The following is an 18,361-nucleotide window of genomic DNA, read 5'->3' as shown; positions in this document are numbered from 1 at the left end:
GGATGAACCGGAACGCTGCTGCTCAGCTGAACAGGTCGTGAGCCGGGTCATGGAGTCACTGGGCATGCTGAAGCCGTGTGGCCAGGCGCATGGTGGATGGAACACAGGCGATCGATATGACAGTTATCAACTATGCTGGAGTTCGCACCTCCACAGATTTCAGATGGGCCCCGTTGTCTGTCTCCTCTGCTGGAATCTACGTGGCGGGACATTATGATGAGCTGGCTCCTGCTCCAGGTCATGCTGCAGTAGGGTGATTAGACGTTCCTCCTTGTGTGTTCAGCATTTCTATGTGCCTAACAGGTGACATTACAGGGCCAACATTGTCTGAGCTGAAGCTGCCTTAGCCTTTGTTCTCACTGACGTTCATCTAGTCTCACTTGTACTTCAGCTGCAGTCCACTCTTCTAAGGGCTTAGACTTCAATATCAGGGCAAGCTCAGGGTCAGGACAATAGCGAATGAACATGAGGGTTACTGGGACCCCCCAGTACCACTGCCATCTCGGCCTCACACAGCAACATTTTCCACTGTCTGGTCGGTCCTCCAGACTTCCACACATTTCATGTTATTCTCAAGATCACTGTGTTTTCCATTTAATTCATTTCCCCCTTTTATGGTGCTTTCCCTTTCATTATTATTGTCATAACTATATTATTGCCATTTAATTTATTGTATTCTCATTTTTTCTGTGTTATCCATTTAATTAATTTTGCTTTAATTAATTTTGCTCTTGACAGCTAGCCTGACATGGGCACACTTTCTGATGACACCCACCACACACTCCGGCTGAACCAACAGCCGGAGACTAAAATGTTTCTCTCCAAAAAAAAGGTGCCATGTAGGACCATGTAGTACCCTCTAGGAGCGCGTTTCAATACCCCCTGAATCAGCTGCTATAGGTTTGTGTTGCACTTTTTTTAGCCCCCATTGGGGGGCGGTGTTTACTAGGGATGGCGGATGCAACAATCGCCAACCGCAACTGGGGTTCCGGGCACCAAAGCGGGGTCCCGGGCACCCCAGCGGGGCCACGCTAACGATTGGCCGTACCCGTTGTTGCAACGTGTGTTTCTTTCTTCTAATAACCTCTGAAATACCAATTTAAATAACTTGTGTTTGGGCTAGGGCCACCAGATTAATAATCTGGTGGTCCTTAGGCCCTATTTCATATAATAAAGACCCCAGCTTTCAAGCTTACTCCCAAGTCACTCCCACTCCATTGTGTGTTTTATTCTCTTTCTGATGACCTCTGACCTACCCATTTGAATAGCTTGCTGTTGGGCTAGATCCTCCAAATGTATAATTATAGTATAGTTTATTGCCCTGATGCATATAAAAGACACATTATGTCTCTATCTTAATCCAAAGTCATTCTAAGACCCTATTCTTGATGTGATTTTTTCTATCTTCTGATTACTTCTGAACTACCCATTTCAATAAGTTCCGTTGGTGCTAGAGCCACCAGATTCATCATATTTTATGTCCATTAGGCCCTCTTTAAAAAAGAGGCCCTCTTTTAAAAGAGACCCCAGGGTTCTAGCTTACTCCCAAAAGCCACAGTAAATTGTTACTTTCGGGTGTCCATTGTGTGCAGTACATTTTATTGGCCAGTCGGTGGCACTGTATGCCACAGACTGTTATATTTGCTAATTTCTCTTGGGCTAGAACCTTCAAATTGAATCAATAATAATAGTATTTTGTACATATTGTAAAGTTTTATGCCCTGATTCATATACAAGACTCTCTAGCTTACACACAAGTCATTCTATGCCCCTATTTATGGTGTGTTTTCTCCTATAATCTAATTACCTCTGACCTACCCATTTCACTAGCTTGCTGTTGGGATAGATCCTCTAAATATATAATTATTGTATATTTTTAATGCCCTGGTTCATATCGAAGAGACTTAATGTCTATATATATATATCATTCCAAAGTCATTCTACGCCCCTTTTCATGTTGTGGCATGACCTCTGGCCTACCCATTTGAATCATTCTCTGTAATATATTTATCACTTTGAATGCCAGGTGTTGGCTTTGTGTCAATATTTTACCGTCACTTTGGTCACTTTGGTCACACACTCAAGTGAATGGGCAGTATGAGCAGATGATGCACGTGTCTTAGCTGAGGATTGAGTCAGGACGTGGAGATGCACATACAAAAGTCTATATCCTATATCCCTTGATTAGCAGGTTCCACACTTTATTTACTCATGTATTTATTTATTGAAGCACTTTATTTATTGAAGCACCCCCACTAGTTGTACTAGTTAGACAGTTAACCTCTCCTCCTAAGTGAAACTCCCTTGTTAACCTCTCATCTTCAGTTAAACACCCTAGTTAACCTCTCATCCTAAGTTAAACTCCCTTGTTAACCTCTCATCCTAAGTGAAACACCCTAGTTTACCGCTCCTCCTAAGTGAAACCCCCTAAGTTAACCACACCTCCTGAGTTAAACTCCCTTGTTAACCTCTCATCCTAAGTGAAACACCCTAGTTAACTCCTCCTAAGTGAAACCCCCTAAGTTAACCGCACCTCCTAAGTTAACCTCCCTTGTTATTCTAAGTGGAACACCATGTCGGTGAAGGTGTAGAGCTGCTTCGCAGGACACTCGAGTCTGCATATAGGCCACTGTGATATGCAGCCCATGGGAGGGCGATGTACTGCACGGCAGGCGCCACACGAGAAGGTACATGTTATACACGTGCAACACGATAAGGATCTTTTCTATTTTTTTACCTTATTAATATTTCCAATATTTTTCTTCTAGGGTCTGTTCAGCTTTTTGCAGCATCACAACTGTTTGTATGTGTCAATAGGTCATGTTTGATTGTTTCATGAAATTGCTTTCTTGGAAATGTCTATGTTGACAGAGGGTTTGCTCGTACAGACAACCTTTTGATTATGGCTCAAACCAAAGGAATCGATGGACCCTATCACACAATTTGAATTGCCCGCCAATATTCTGAATCCAGAATATGTTTTTAGAATACATGGAATGTACACATTGTGTAATATACGCGCTGTGTTACTTAGCACTTAAATATATGCAAAGCAGTGTTAACATGCTGAATACAAAGGGAAGGAAGAACAATCAGGACCTCATCAAAAGAAAATTAACTAGGCCACCTCAGCATGAAGTCTATAGTGGAAGATAGCCTCGATGGCCTTGGAAATTACCCCCAGATATCTGAGAGCATCATTTAAAAGATACATTACATGCTTGCATTCACTGTTCAACACACATTCACATTAAATGCACAATGGATGATCCCACATTTTATAGCGACCCAATCAGTCATCTTTATGACATCCTAGTGAAATAGGAATCTGTATACGTTTTTTACACATTTGCTTTTTCATAATCAAACATTGGAATATATAAAATGCAAATGGAATTAGACAACGCAGATTACGTTCATGAGGTTATGCAAGTATTTGAGTTAGCTATTCTCGACTCTGGTGGACCTGAGGGGCTTCTGTCCATATAGAACATCCTATCATAACGGCATGCTCAGTAGGCAGTGTAAAAGAGCAGACAATATTGTTTTATTTACAGCTTGGCAGAAACACAAAGCATAGGAAACAACACGGACAAAAACCACAAAGGGATCTGAGAGCTATCTCGAAGGTGGTGAAAACAAGACAGCCTGAGGTGAAGGCAAACCGAGGGGTTTTGTAAGGATAACGATAACTTGCATGAACCAACGAGTGACACATGTGAGAGTAATCAGTAGATCACCGCAACCAGGGCGTAGATGGAGTGGTGACAAGATATCTGTGCTTAAAACCACCTGCAACGTGAGCCAGAATCCTCAAAAAGGGCGATCCGTGTCTGTCCAAGTTTTACCTAATTTGAGTGAAATAAAGCTGCTGACATAGTCTTTAACCAAAATAAATCACATTAAACAAAAATGGTTTGCTTGAACCAATGCCGGAGTAGGCAATACAAAAGGCTTTGTTTATAAATACTGAAGATCACCTCCAGCACTGTGTTCCAATATCATGGTACCAAACACGCTCCCATCCCCAGCCAAAACTCTCCTCCGGTGCCAACCAGTACCGAGCTGCACAGCCTCCCTCCATCCTCCACACTCCAGGGCTATATTTAGGCTCATATTTGAATAACTTCCAACCCACTCGCCATCATGTCTGCCTCTTGTTCAGTCTCTGCTGTCGATTTCATCAGCACCTACTTCTATGTAACTTTCTTGGTTTTAGTTTTTAATTTATTAGGTGGCACCACGGCCCGAGCCAGCAAGTCCATGGGTGTTTGTCTTCAGGGGGGAGTAATGTATGCATACCTCCATGTTTTTCATATGGAAATGGTTTGGTGTTAAGGGCAAGGTTTAGAACATGGCACACGGTTTCAACACCCTTTAAAGGTGTCAAAAATATGTGTTAGCGAGAGAACCTTTGGTGTCAGTGCATTGAGAGGGATTTGTTTGTAATATGGTTCAAAGTGTATAGAGATTTCGGTTCGTTTTGAGAAACCGCTTTGATGCATTGCTTTGAAAAGGTATGTTGAATAGTAAAAGTAGGAAGCCTATACCTATGACAAAACATAGGCCTAAACATGTTGTTGCATCGTTGCCGCTGATGCCATTTATACACCGCTATATAGCAGGCCTACTTCCTTCTTTTACTTTGACAATGATAGCATAATAACTGCAGCATAACTACCCGTGTGTGACATACTTGCTGCTCCCTATATACAGGCTTATATGTCGGGGCCCTAATTAACGGCAACTCTCACACATACTTTCGCTCTCCCCATTTTCCATGGCATTTTCCAACCTGACAACAGCAACTGCATGCTTGAAGGCTCTGCTTTATGTGACACCGCTACATGCTAATGATGGCTGCATTATTCATCCGGAGCCTTCCTTGGCAATCCGAGTGTAAAAAAGGCAGCTTAGTAGATTAGTGGACACCTCTACAAACAAAATTGAACACACCACTGCACCAATGTGTAGCGTTGGTTGTGAGTGGAAGAACATTGCGCGTCAGTATAGCTATTCCCCATTGGCATGAAATGATGGACATATATGCTGAGAAATAGCCCTGGCGTGTCAAACCTGCTCTGTCTTCACGGCTTAGATCCCATCAGAACATAGAACATGGTTAATAGGACATGCGAAGGAGAGCGATGTTGGGGGTTGATAGATTTTTATTAGTAGAGTTCATCATTTGAAGTATGCCCAATTAACTGAACGTCAAGAGTGCTGATTAATTATCCAACCATTACCGTTCCTATAGCCACGTGAGAACACGTTTCTCATGGCACATGGAACCTGAGAGTTTACCGCGGCTCATTATGAGGCACAAACCCTTGCAAGTGCCTACACACACACACACACCCACTCACAGTTGAGCTGAGTGAAGAAAGACTGAGATGTAGGCTTTGTGGGTGTTTTTGTATTGCAAATTCATTGCTATTATTTGTCGTTTTCGATGAGGTTGGTAGAAAAGATTACAGCATCATACTGATGTCTGTCTGAAACCCATGCTTTCACTTTCCAATATATTGTTGTTGTTTCTTTGCATATTTATGCATAGGTGCATATTTATAAGAATATTGGCATTGGTATAAAGCTTATAAACACAGCTATTTTGTCTGCCATAGAGGCATACTAGTTTATTTATTCATCGTACTTAGAAAGGACTGTACAGTTAGAAAAAATGTAAATGTCTCCATTTGATCACCATAGCATATTGTTGCTGCACTTTTTGGATTGCCTTGTTCGAGTCTTTGCAAGTCTTTACCATGCATGTAGAATGTTCATAGTTTAAGATCAACGAGTCGATGCCATTGCTAAAAAAACATTTTTTAATTTCATTTCCATGTAATTGATTCTATCACAAAAACATTACAACGTTGTCTTTTATTGTAGATTTTGTTCGGAAATAAAAATCTTCTAATACATTCAAAAAGATGTTAGATTAATATAAAACCAACCCGGTTGTGCATCAAAGGGGATTGGACAACAACTGTACTGGCAATCACTGTGGATTACCACCAAACTTTATAACAATATCACTAATACCATTTGGAATATTTTACTTAGACACACGCACACACACACACACACACACACACACACACACACACACACACACACACACACACAGGTGCAGAAAGGAAACGCCAGCGCATATTATGATTAACTGACAAAAACGCCACATTCTATTTCCAAAATTAGGAGCGGTAACAAACACACAGAGAGAAGATAAAAGATCAAACCATAACCTCATGCACCGACAGATCACCAGAGTGAATGGCTGGCATTTCAACTGGCTATAAATACACTGCGCAGACAGACCCCATTAGCACATGTAGCAGGACAATGTAGAAAACAGACCACAAACAACTCAGCTCAGGAACAGGTTTCTTTTTTTAAAACAGCCTTGTCATTTGCGGGGAAAGGAAAAAATTAAAAAGTAAAACATCCATTTCTCGTTAGTCACTCGACAACATGCAACTAAACCGGTCTGGCCCTCCATGCAAAGCTTTGAGGGCGGCAGAGCGGACCTCATCGTCTCAGTTTTGGTGTCATCTCCATAAGTTTTGTGGCAGTCCTCGGTGAGAACCGTGACCCACGGACCCCCAAAGGACTCGCTGGACCTGGCCGGGTCTCATCCCCTGTAGGCTACGGAGACGGGGGGGTCTTCAGGGAATTACAGGACCCTCCCTGGCTACTGGTCCCTTGGTACTGCGGAGATGAAAGCAATGACATCATCAAAAACATGTGGACATTTCCTTCTTTCCCAAAATCAAATGGACGTGTGGTAGAAATGTGAGACACATTTGAGTGTGATGTGGTCCCATGAATTATTAACTAAAAGTTAAAAGTTCACAAAACACAATGACACTCAAATATTAGACGACACGGTTTAACCCACAGGGAATGATATAAATGACGCAATATTCTTCTATTCTCTTATTCGATTGCATTGAAATATCAATCTCTTCAATTGTTAAGACAATAACACAACGCCACTGACCACTCAAAGGGGTTCGCTCCACTCGAACAGACAGGCATATTGTACACGCGTCATAATAACTCTAACAACGTGTTGGAAAAAATCTAATATAAATAATGCACGCATTCTCCCTCTCTCCCTGTCTCTCTATCGCTCTCTCTCTCTTTCTCTGTAAGAATTGAGAATGGAGGAACACCGAAACAGAATACTTGATGGCCGGTCTTGATATATATTCCTTCACGGGTCTTCACTGCCACCTCAATCGTCTCCACCTCTCTGTTCCTTTGAGCTGCGCACAATAAAGCCATTATTGCAGGCTGAGTGCACAGGGTCATAACCACTCCACTGCTCAGCCTGCTTGTGTCTCTGCTTCTCTGCTTCTCACAATCCCTCTTCTCCACCTTTCACCACTGCCTTTACCTCAGGTCATATCAAGCCCCTTCATGGATCTTCCCCGCCTTCCCCTTCCCCCCCACACACAGAGGAAAAATACAATGTGTGTAAGTGTGTGTGTGTGTGTGTGTGTGTGTGTGTGTGTGTGTTTGTGAGCGATGTCGGTGATTCTACATGAATACGGAGAAACAATTGCAAAGTGTTTCTTTTGGAGTCCTGAGATTCATTTTATTGAGATATGGGAATTGTTTGTATAGTCTAGTATACACACACACACACACACACACACACACACACACACACACACACACACACACACACACACACACACACACACACACACACACAGTAATAGCTTTCATTACATATCAGCTAGAATAGGATAGGCTACAGCCCTTTTTAGTGCCTGGTAAGTACCGATTTCCCCCCCTCCCCCAGATGGTAGTGATGCATCAAGCTATATAACGCATGCACACATACAAATGTACACACATACACACACACACACACACACACACACACACACACACACACAAACACAGACAAAAGTATATACACATGCATGCACACACGCGCACGCACGCATGCATGCACACACATACACACTAACTCTCACCTCAACGAGAGGGTGCCAGTGGGCAATGGGCTTCCTGGGGTAAGTGAGCATTTCACTCCAGTGGTCTCGACCGAGGGTCTCTGCGTCGTTCCCCACCCGACACACACCGATCACCTCGTTGTGGCCCACCCTGTAGGACACAGCACACCCACAAACAAACAACTGAAACAACTCCATTAACATCAGCAGCAAGGACGGGACCAGTTAGTGTTGCAAAGGGAAGCGTGACAAGGACATATTGATGTAATAATCATAATAAAGGCCATGTGCTGGATGCTTTTATCCTAATACAGTACCGTGAGTGCATTATGTTCTTAGCCGGGGTGACTTCAGTGGGATTCTTACCCATAACCCTGACTACGTGAGAATGCACTTCCGGTAGAGATAAACAGCTTAACAAGGTTTAAGGGGGATCTGGTGGCTAAAGAAAAGCACAACACTGCTAGCCGGTCATTTGAAGGATGTTCAAACATCCCACCGACCCCCAGAGAAACAGCTTTGAGGCGGGGACTATCAGAGAGGGAAAGGCAGGGAAGTGGTTGATGTGAGCGTAAGCAGAGTTATCTCCAGGCGCCGCTCACCGGTCGTAGTCCATCACCGCAATCAGAAGGCTGATCTGGTCTATGTTTTCAGGGGGAACGTCGAAAACGATGGCTTCGTTGTAGACGGGATTCAGTGTGTTCCTCTTGGTGGAGGTCTTTCTTTTCTTCAGCCGCCGCCCCTCACACATTAGGGACACCTTGACGTACGGATCTGAATGAGAAGACGCGGTGGTTGATTCAAAACACTCGGAATAGGACTCACGGGTATAATGAGAGGGAAAAAGGACAGGCAAGGTGTCCATCATTACCCGATGCCCCAGTGATATCCATCGCTTTGAGATTGCGAGCCTTTATCATGGTGATGGTCAGTCGGCCCGCAGTAGGGAGGTAACACAGGGAGCACATCAAATCGCCCAGGTCCACGTTATCCTGCAAAAAGCACATCTTATTAACCCGGCTTCATGTGGTTTTTGAGTATCGTGATTAGGCTTTCATTCTGCTGCACAAAGGCTTTCAACACAATCAAGCAATCTGTAAAGATATTTAAAGCAATTAATGGTTACAGGACGGGCTTACTGACTTTGGCTGGTCATGCAATGGAAACAGATGTGATTGCAATGTTGATTGCCATGTGTATGATTGCATTTTATGGGTTACATGCATTATGTTTGGATTATATATATATATAATCCAATATCCTATATATATATATGTATAAGCCACGACATTTCCAAAATATAAATACAGTGCTACATTTGCATAATTATTTATGAAATAATTCATGCCACATCCACGACCACTGTGAAAACTGTGGTCTTTTGTTGGTTTCTTATTGAAAATGCATTCCCTAATCCCATGGTTAAACTAGAAAACCAAGTTCAAAACATTCAAATCTCAACCCTTCTGTTTGGAAACGTATATAAATATGAGCAAGGGTACCAATCAAGAGTCCTCCAGAAAACATTCAATTGAGGAAAGGGTCCCTGTAGCAAATGCTCTAAGATTAAAATGGTGTTTGGAAGTTCTGCTGTTGAAATGCAAAAACTCAATTATCACCTTTGCTGAAAATAACTCAACTAAGGCGGTGAGAAGCATGAAGAATCTGCCCACCATAATGCTACATGATTCGTTCTAACGGACGAGCCAGTGCTCTCTCACATGGTTCAATTGTTCTAGTAAGATGTATACACTCCCAAAGGCACTGTATTTATTTGTTACAATATGTAACAAATAAATAGCTTAAATAGCTCTATATTCTGGTAGACAACACCACTGATATAGAGTGTTTGGATGGGTCTTCCAGGTCTCTCAACACTGCAGTATAGGAAAATAGTTTCTGGTATCCCGGACAGATCTCCAAAAAGAGGCGGTCCGCTCTGCACGCTCATGCACAGGCTACAGGATTTCAGTGTTTACTGAAAATGGCAGAACAGGCAAAGCTTACGATTCCAGCACTCCAAGGAACAGACGTAAAGAGTAATGCAAAACGTGTATATATTTCATTGTGGCCCTCGATTGGTGGAAAAACATGTGGTGACATGAGGAAGAGGGAGGGGAGTGTTAGCTGCAAAAAACACTGGAATCGCTTTCAGCGCCTTCAACACTGATATCCCTCGGCAGAGTAGAAACATTTGTGCACACAAGCAACACTTTTCCATTCAAATCGACTTGGCCAATCCGTAGTACCGAAAGTCTGTCAAACCATTACATGACTAAAGAAGATTACTGGTTGTGCTAGACTCAGATCATCAGGTCTAGGTTATATTCTCAAACTGCAGGTCTCCATTACCCAGGTGTCTGTTTAAGAGTATTACAAGTAGAAAAAGTAAAGTTTGGATTATCTTGTGCCCATATGGACACTTCACCAGAGTGAATGGCTCCCTCAGGGAAACACTGGCATTTAGATTCATTAAAAGTAGTTTTTAGATTGCAGGGCTCATACTCCCCCCTGACCAATCTAGAGGATTTAAGCAACTCTATTAATGGCAAGATTACCGAACAATGAGACCAAGCACACACATATAAACATTGCTATGCTATGTATTTATATAATATTTTATTGCTACTTTAGTACTACTAATCATAACACAAAACATGGAAGGATAATATCCATAATTTATACTTTGCTTGCAGATTTCTTTACAAGACAATCAACGGTCCATTGAACCCATGATGCCCAAGCACATGTGTGCCTGCAAGATAGTTTGTGAATGTGTTCCTGTTTTGCACGCATTGTCCCACAAACGCTTTCCCACATTGCGATGTAAGTGTTATATGGGTCTGTGAGGCGAGAGTTCAGCAGTGTCCGAGGCATTGCTATAACTGCCACATTCTGGAGACGGAGACCTCTGGTCCTCTCATGGGTCATGGCCCTGAATGCCTCTACCATAACCATCTATCTCCTCATTGCTCCACACTCCAGGGTCTTATCCATACATCCGTCATGATATTGCAGTAACTTGACAATGGTCCACACATCAATCACTGCTGTCATCCTTTCTACCAGTCTATTTATGTCTACACCAAGTGTCAAAGGTCTTCTTCAATCACGTCTTCATGGCATTTCTCATTGGCCCTCTGTGTCGTGAACGGTGCACAGTGGGATTAGCAGCCCATTACTGTCACTGGCATTACTGTTAGTGCGTAAATGCCCCCATGAGTCGTGAGTACGTGATCAAACATCACAGAGCCCTAAAACAAATGACATTAGAGCAGTTGTTCTGTTGGAGGCTAAAGGGATAAAGATGATGGGATTATCTAGATTAACACGGATAAAGAGGTGTCAAGGCAGTCAGGTGTATATTAATAATATATTAATAACAATCAAACAAGGGTTGGAAAAACACACACGACACACACAAATCTCTGCACACATAGCGTCCCTCTGTGATGAATGAGAAATGAAGTCGTTTAAATATTGTTTTAATTTTGAGGCCAATGTTGTGACGATGATGATGCAGAAAGACAACTCAATTGATGATTTATGTTTCTGACCCTGTAATAATTGGCTGCAATATTGTACAAAAATGACAATGGGAAAATGCTACAGGATGTATTAGCGTTGGCGGAAAAGACAAGATCCAAATGAGGTGACTTTTTGATGATCACTTTGAAAATAAAATAAGCATGTTGAAAAAACATGGCAAGAGCTTCTCAGACACATTTATTCTGTGATGAATGTTTTTGGTAATCTAATTCCTCTTTCCCGATTTATTGAACAATTTCTCTGCAACCATCAAGATGTTCATTTGGGGAAATAGCTTGTTTTACAGCTCAAGCTAACATTAGACGTGACAAAATATCAACTTAATTCCTCAGTAAGGCTTGTGGCACGAGACATGATTATGGGCATGGTGCTCAACTCCCAGCCAAAAGGGATTCCGGGTGAGATCCCCTTTGTCCTCAGCCTACATGCAGGCATCCTTGAGATATCCCTAATATCCCTAATACTTGCTCTTTAATGTCCTGTATCTTAATCCACAGTCACTTTTGATAAAAGTGTCTCCACTCAATGACTAAATGACTAAATAGTAATGAATTAGTCGTGGGACAAATCCTTATTCTCATACATTTATGAATACGTTTTAGATGTAAAAAAAAAAAAAACATCTGCCTACTCACAGTGGAGACATACTGGATGTCTCGGCAGAGTCTGGTCTCCCGGGGGAAGTCGACCAGATCCAGGAAGTTGTCCACCACGACCTGTCCGATGATGTCGTGGCGCGAGAAGCGGTCAAAGTCATAGACACTGAAATGCAGCTTGCGCGTGGGCAGCTCCGAGTACGCCACGGGGAACAGGAAGACCTCGTCGAAGACCGGGTTGAGCGTCTTGCGGTGCACCTTGGTCTGGTGCTTGGTCATGCGGTCGGGCAGCAGGTAGATCTTCACGTAGGGGTCAGAGGTCCCAGAGAAATCCTTGGCCGGCAGGCCCTCCGCCTTGTGGATCTTGACGATGAGCTGCTCCAGGTCGCAGTCGAAGCGCAGGATGAAATTCAGGCGCCCGCAGCCCCCGCCCCGGCGGCCCCCCTCCTCCCCCTCCAGGGAGCGCTGCTTGTAGAGCTCCGGTTTGAGTCGCCCCAGACCCAGGCCCAGGCCGGTCAGGGAGTCCTGCCTCTGGAACTGGGCCACGTTGAAGTCTGGGTTGGACAGGTTCATGTGTCTGCGGATGGGGCCTTGTCTGCGTAACAGGTGGATGATGGGGGGGAAAACCGAAGGGAAAAATGGCAAACAACAAACGTGATATTCGTTGGTTCAAAGATCAAAGCCATAGGAGGGATGCCAAAGCGCTTCACATCAGTTTATATCACGTGACAAGACTCTTTTTAAAATCGGCCTCTTCTGACATCAAAAGTGGGCGTGTCCACCTAGATGTGTGCTGGATAGATCAGTTTACCAGCCTACCCAGTGGACTGTAGCAAACGTTGCTAATCTATCCGTCATATGTCTAGGTGGACACACCCACTTACACCCGGTGGTATATGTCTCCTTTAAAAAGGGCCTTGTCTGGACGTCACACAATGGACATCACCACCGGTAAGCATGTTGACCTCAGATCGACCGCACACTCACCCGATCTCTGCCATGGTCCGCCCAGAGGGGGGCGGTTCGGTGGTCTGCCTCTGTATGCGGGGGTTGGTGTGGACCCCGTTCTCCCGGGTCTTACACTGGGCGTCCAGGGCGATGTCCGGAGACGTGTGGCTGATTTTCATCGCAGCCTCCGGGACGGGCAACACCTCGAGGGGCGGGGACACCGGCGTGGGCGGCGCCTCCACCACAGACACCACAGACGCCACGGGGGTGGGCTCGCGGGCGGGGGTGGGGAACGTCACGCGGGACTCACGGCGGACGTGGGGCGGCGGGTCCACGGCCGTGTACACGGGTTGCCGCGGCGCCAGGTTGTGCGGGGTCAAGGGCGCCATGGCGGGGTTGTAGTGGCCCTGAGACTCCTTGGTGCGGAGCGAGACGCCGCGCTCCCTCCATGGTATCCAGCAGAGCTTCCAGGAGACGAAGAGGGACACCCCGAACAGGGCCAGGCCACAGGCCGTCACCACCAGGGAGAGCAGGCTCACCGATATATCTGGCGGGATGAAAATCAACAGGGATGCAGCAAAGACACCTTTGAGTCATTCGGTGTCAGATGAGGAAGCAGAGGCATGATCGCTGGCGACAGAGGAGAGTAATTTCACGTCAAGATTATTGCTCTGGGAATTGTAATGTAATAGCTCTCGGTTTGACATCTACAGCATGGCTTCCCTTCCCGTTCTGTTTTTTTTTCTGTACTGGAAAGTGAAAGAACAAAATGATGGGATGGCGCTGAACCACTTTGTACTTTATGTTCTGTGGAACGCACCCGGTGAGGAAATTCTTAGTAGAACAATCTTTATATAATTATCCTATGTCAGTCTCTGTCTAATGACCTGTAAAGTCACGTATGAACGTGAAGTGGTCTTGAAGGAAGAAGAGACCTGAATATTTGTGAGAGAAAATGCACGGCTGCTTTCATAGTGTTGTGATATTATGAGAAAGAAATTTAGGACAACACAATTGAGATGTGTTGGAGGCTTGCTTATGCAGATGCATAACTTTCTTATACCACTGCTTGATAGATCATAGTGTTCTACACAATTAACCAGAGGTAATGTGGTAGCTGAGAAATAGCATTTAAGGATTCATTTTCAGATTTTTTTTTTTTTATTGTACCTCTAAGAAAAAAGTGAAGACAATTACCTTTCATGTGCAAAACACGTGCCTCATCTTGCCTTGACTAAAATAGATATCTGATGTACCCATTGTTGAAATTCTTTCATGTCTCTCTTTATTGATTTCATCATTAATGATTTCATCCTTAAAGCAAGCACAACACTTAATTAAGTTGTACAAATATAGACAATTTGATTTGGGACATAGTAATTCAAATTGATAAAAAAAACACAAACTACATATCACAAAATCTATAAATAACCTATTGATAAAATAGTCATAATAATAGCCAGGATTTACGATGTCATTAGGTCCATCTGGGGGGCTGTGAGATAATTAACATAAGATATCTAAATAGGTATCTGATGTACCCACTGACCTGTTCAATCATAATAATAATAAAAAAGATTGAAGATGTCATTAGGTCCACATTGGGAACACATAACCACTACACATCCCCAAAATGCTTTGATGTTAAAATGCACATGGAAGCATCCGACGTGGGGCTCATTTCAGTAGCAAGCTGTGTGGATGCACGGGAATCGGCGTGAGCCTTCGTCTACCTGCGGGCTCCGGAGGAATGTCTCTAAGGTTGAAGGACCAGGATCATTGATTATGTAGACCTGAGGGACCTTGGCAGACAGCCCTGCACACAGGCCGGGACTGAATGCTCTATAGACACAGCCTATAAAGCTCATGGACAGAGGCAGCCCCTCCACAGAGGCGTGATCTAAATTTAGAGCCCCGCTGCATCAAAGTTTTAGTAAGAAGCAGAGGTCAACCATCGCCAAGCACGCAATATTTAGAAACTTCAACCGTGAACGAGTGAAGTGTTTGCGTCTGACCCCATCGCATACATGCCTGACACATCGTTTTCATGCATGTGGAAGGCCTGGAATCTTGTTAACTATGAGTCTGCTCACTAGAGGTATGTACTACAGTAATGGACAGAAGGCCATAGTCATTTAAGAAATGATGCATATATTGGGTACTGAAGAGGAGCCGTCCTGTTCAGAAAAAATAGGCAATATTTGCTCTCTTAACTTTGCCATACCATGCCTATATGAGTCTCTGTTATAAATAACCCTCCGACTTATATGAGTCATTTAAAATAACATTAATATGATACATAAATTATTAATATCACTGATATTTGGGAATGATTGACACATATATAAATGAATCAATACAAGTCGGATTCAAATAGAATTGTAAAGAACTGTAACACGCACGCACACACACACACACACACACACACACACACACACACACACACACACACACACACACACACACACACACACACACACACACACACACACACACACACAGTCACTCATGGTCAATCTGGCTCATGTCTCTGGAATTGGATTCAGTCATTCTCCCAGCGCCTGCGCTCTCTTCCAGTTCCTGGGCATTGAATTAAGGCTGCCTGCTGCCACACAGCCGGGTGACATATTTCACCACAGCTCGTGGCGTGCTCCCTCGTTCTCAAATTGAGTTAGATAACCCACGCCAGCTATGACACATTCTTTACATTAAAAGTGCACGAGGAAAGGAACCCCACGTAGAAACGATTTATTCTGGGGTCGACCCTTCGCCAGCGGGGGGGGGGGGGGGGGGGGGGGGGGCGAGCACAGCATGGGCGGTAGTGGGATTAACAAATGATGCCGCTTGAACTGGTTTTCAACCAGCCGGTCTCAGTGCATTGGTTTGCAGAAAAGCGAGCACCTTATTGGCCACATTTTGGTTCATATTCGGACACGCATTCTGCAGGGACCGTGCTGTCAGTGTGAAGGTAGGCATCAAGGCAATGATTACGTCAAGTGATGCACAAATAAAGGAATGTGCAAGAAGCAGTGACATATAAGCATGAAACCCCAGCCCCCCGCCCGACACCCATCCCCCCAAGCTGCTGCCTACACAATCACATGGTTTCATTAAAGGTAATGCATTCAGAAATGAATTAAATATTAAAATGTGTAGTAGTGCCTACGACCTTACAAATATCGAGACCAAAATAAAAAAAAATAGACTTGTAAAGCTATTCCACATGAAGTAGCTTAGTGGACCAATTTACCAATCAAAATAAAAAAATAAAAATAACAATTAAAAGACCTATATGGGGCACAATTCAAAGCCCATAAGCAAACACAGGATTGAAATGCTTCGATAAAAATAAAAATAAACCTTAACAGTGCAACAAGTTATTTGTTCGGCGTTTTGGGTTGATAGGAGTACCCCTATAGGCGGACTATCTCTTAAGTGGCATGCAGGTTGAGAAGTGGCCATGCAGCGGACCGGTTCCTCCTCACCTGAATCCGTGTGGCGCGGCCTGGCGAGGTCTCGGAAATAGTAGATGAAATCCAGGCAGTGGTCGTTCTGCACTTCCCCTCTCGAGCAAAGATCGGACAGAAGTTCTAGTGCCGTTTGACAAATCTCATAATCTATGTCTCCAGGCATTTCCCACCAGCATGCTTAGAAATGCAGGGGCTCGGAGGCACCACCACACCACACCGCACCAGTGCCACACACCGCTCCGTCCGCCACCGCTGCTGCCCGAACACCGAGAGAGAGAGAGAGAGAGAGAGAGAGAGAGAGAGAGAGAGAGAGAGAGAGAGAGAGAGAGAGAGAGAGAGAGAGAGAGAGAGAGAGAGAGAGAGAGAGAGAGAGAGAGAGAGAGAGAGAGAGAGTGTGTGTGTGTGTGTGTGTGTGTGTGTGTGTGTGTGTGTGTGTGTGTGTGTGTGTCAAGCGCTCATTCACAAGCACGTAACCTCACAGCTAGCCGGGGATACGAGGAGGCATCGTGGTGAGGTGTCAGGAACAAAAAGGAAGATCGCTCGTGAAATCCTGAGGCGAAGCAGCAGTTCCGATACATTGAAATGGATTACTTTAAACAGCAAAGTCTAAATTATAATGAAACTCCTCGGTTCTCCCACAGAGTCACAGATGTGCCACCGGTTGAATCCACGCGTCGCCGCTGAATGCTGCTGCGCCGAGTGCTGTGCAGGTGTTGAAGCGACGCGCTCCAACTACCACACACGGACCCGCGCACTAGTGCGCCAATAGCAGCTCCTGTAGTAGCTCAGTCATTTTGGGGTTTTAATCAGACGCGTGTAACACGAGCCACGCGTTCACCACGTAGGCTACAATTCTAATAATAGGCCACTGTATTATTACGCCACTTTATGGGAAATCAGAGTTCATCTTATAGGCCTACTTCAAGATTGAGAGTTTATCGAGTAGCCTGCTTGTGTAATAAGAGCGATAAGCATGTAGGCCTAGGACTATGCATGTCGACAAAGGTATCCATCACTGTCAGGAGGGTTGAATATTGGTTGAATGGTGCGGATAATTGCTGATGCTTATCGCTGGTGAGAGAGCTGTCCTTTCGGATCCTTCAGAGTTCCCGGTGGGTAATCCTGGTCATCCTCATTTAGAGAGACAGCAGAACAGAGAGAGAGAGAGAGAGAGAGAGAGAGAGAGAGAGAGAGAGAGAGAGAGAGAGAGAGAGAACGTGGGATATCGAAGCTATAAGATAGTGTTCATTTTAATGTAAGCCTATTGTCGTTGTTCTGTTTTTCCATCATCTCTATTTGATTAGCATGATTTATTAATAATGAAGTATAAAGTTTATTGTTGCACATAATCCATTTTATATTTCTCAAGGGGCTAAATATCAATATTTGGAATAACAAGAGGTATTCTGTTCCTTTCAGTGATTGACGTCTGCATTACTTGTTGCATATAGTTGTTCAATATATATGTGTGTGTGTGTGTGTGTGTGTGTCTGTGTGTCTGTGCGTGCATGTGTGTGTATGTGTGTGTGTGTGTGTGTGTGTGTTTGCATGTGTTTACGTGTGTGTATGTGTGTCTGTGTCTGTGTGTCTGTCCGTCTGTGTGTGTGTGTGTGTGTGTGTGTGTGTGTTTGCATGTGTTTATGTGTGTGTATGTGTGTCTGTGTGTCTGTGTGTGTGTGTGTGTGTGTGTGAACTTTTCCCTTGTCAATCAGAAAACCAATTGGGATTTCACTGAGAGGCTAAATAGCAACACAAATCAGTCGGGCATAAACTGCACACAATATGCACACTCATACCTCCGCGGGCCTGTTGATTATGCATGTGTCGT

At 44.1% G+C, this 18,361-nt stretch overlaps 1 protein-coding gene across 1 annotated transcript; it reads right to left on the bottom strand.

Moving 5' to 3' along the window:
* Positions 1-6,648: 6,648 nt before the first annotated feature.
* On the bottom strand, positions 6,649-16,696 carry LOC311356271 (synaptotagmin-9-like; the record flags this gene model as incomplete). The annotated part of the gene is made up of 7 exons (XM_084476035.1): positions 6,649-6,711; positions 7,992-8,121; positions 8,573-8,744; positions 8,842-8,962; positions 12,155-12,710; positions 13,103-13,610; positions 16,549-16,696. 7 exons carry the CDS (start codon positions 16,694-16,696, stop codon positions 6,649-6,651), a joined length of 1,698 nt encoding a protein of 565 aa, XP_084332161.1.
* Between the last annotated feature and the right edge of the window lie 1,665 nt (positions 16,697-18,361).

This window comes from Micromesistius poutassou (assembly GCF_964030765.1).
Source record: "Micromesistius poutassou genome assembly, chromosome: 12".
NCBI classification, from domain to species: domain Eukaryota; kingdom Metazoa; phylum Chordata; class Actinopteri; order Gadiformes; family Gadidae; genus Micromesistius; species Micromesistius poutassou.
The sequence above is the reverse complement of the archived record's forward strand: the minus strand, read 5'-3'. Positions and strand labels throughout refer to the sequence as shown.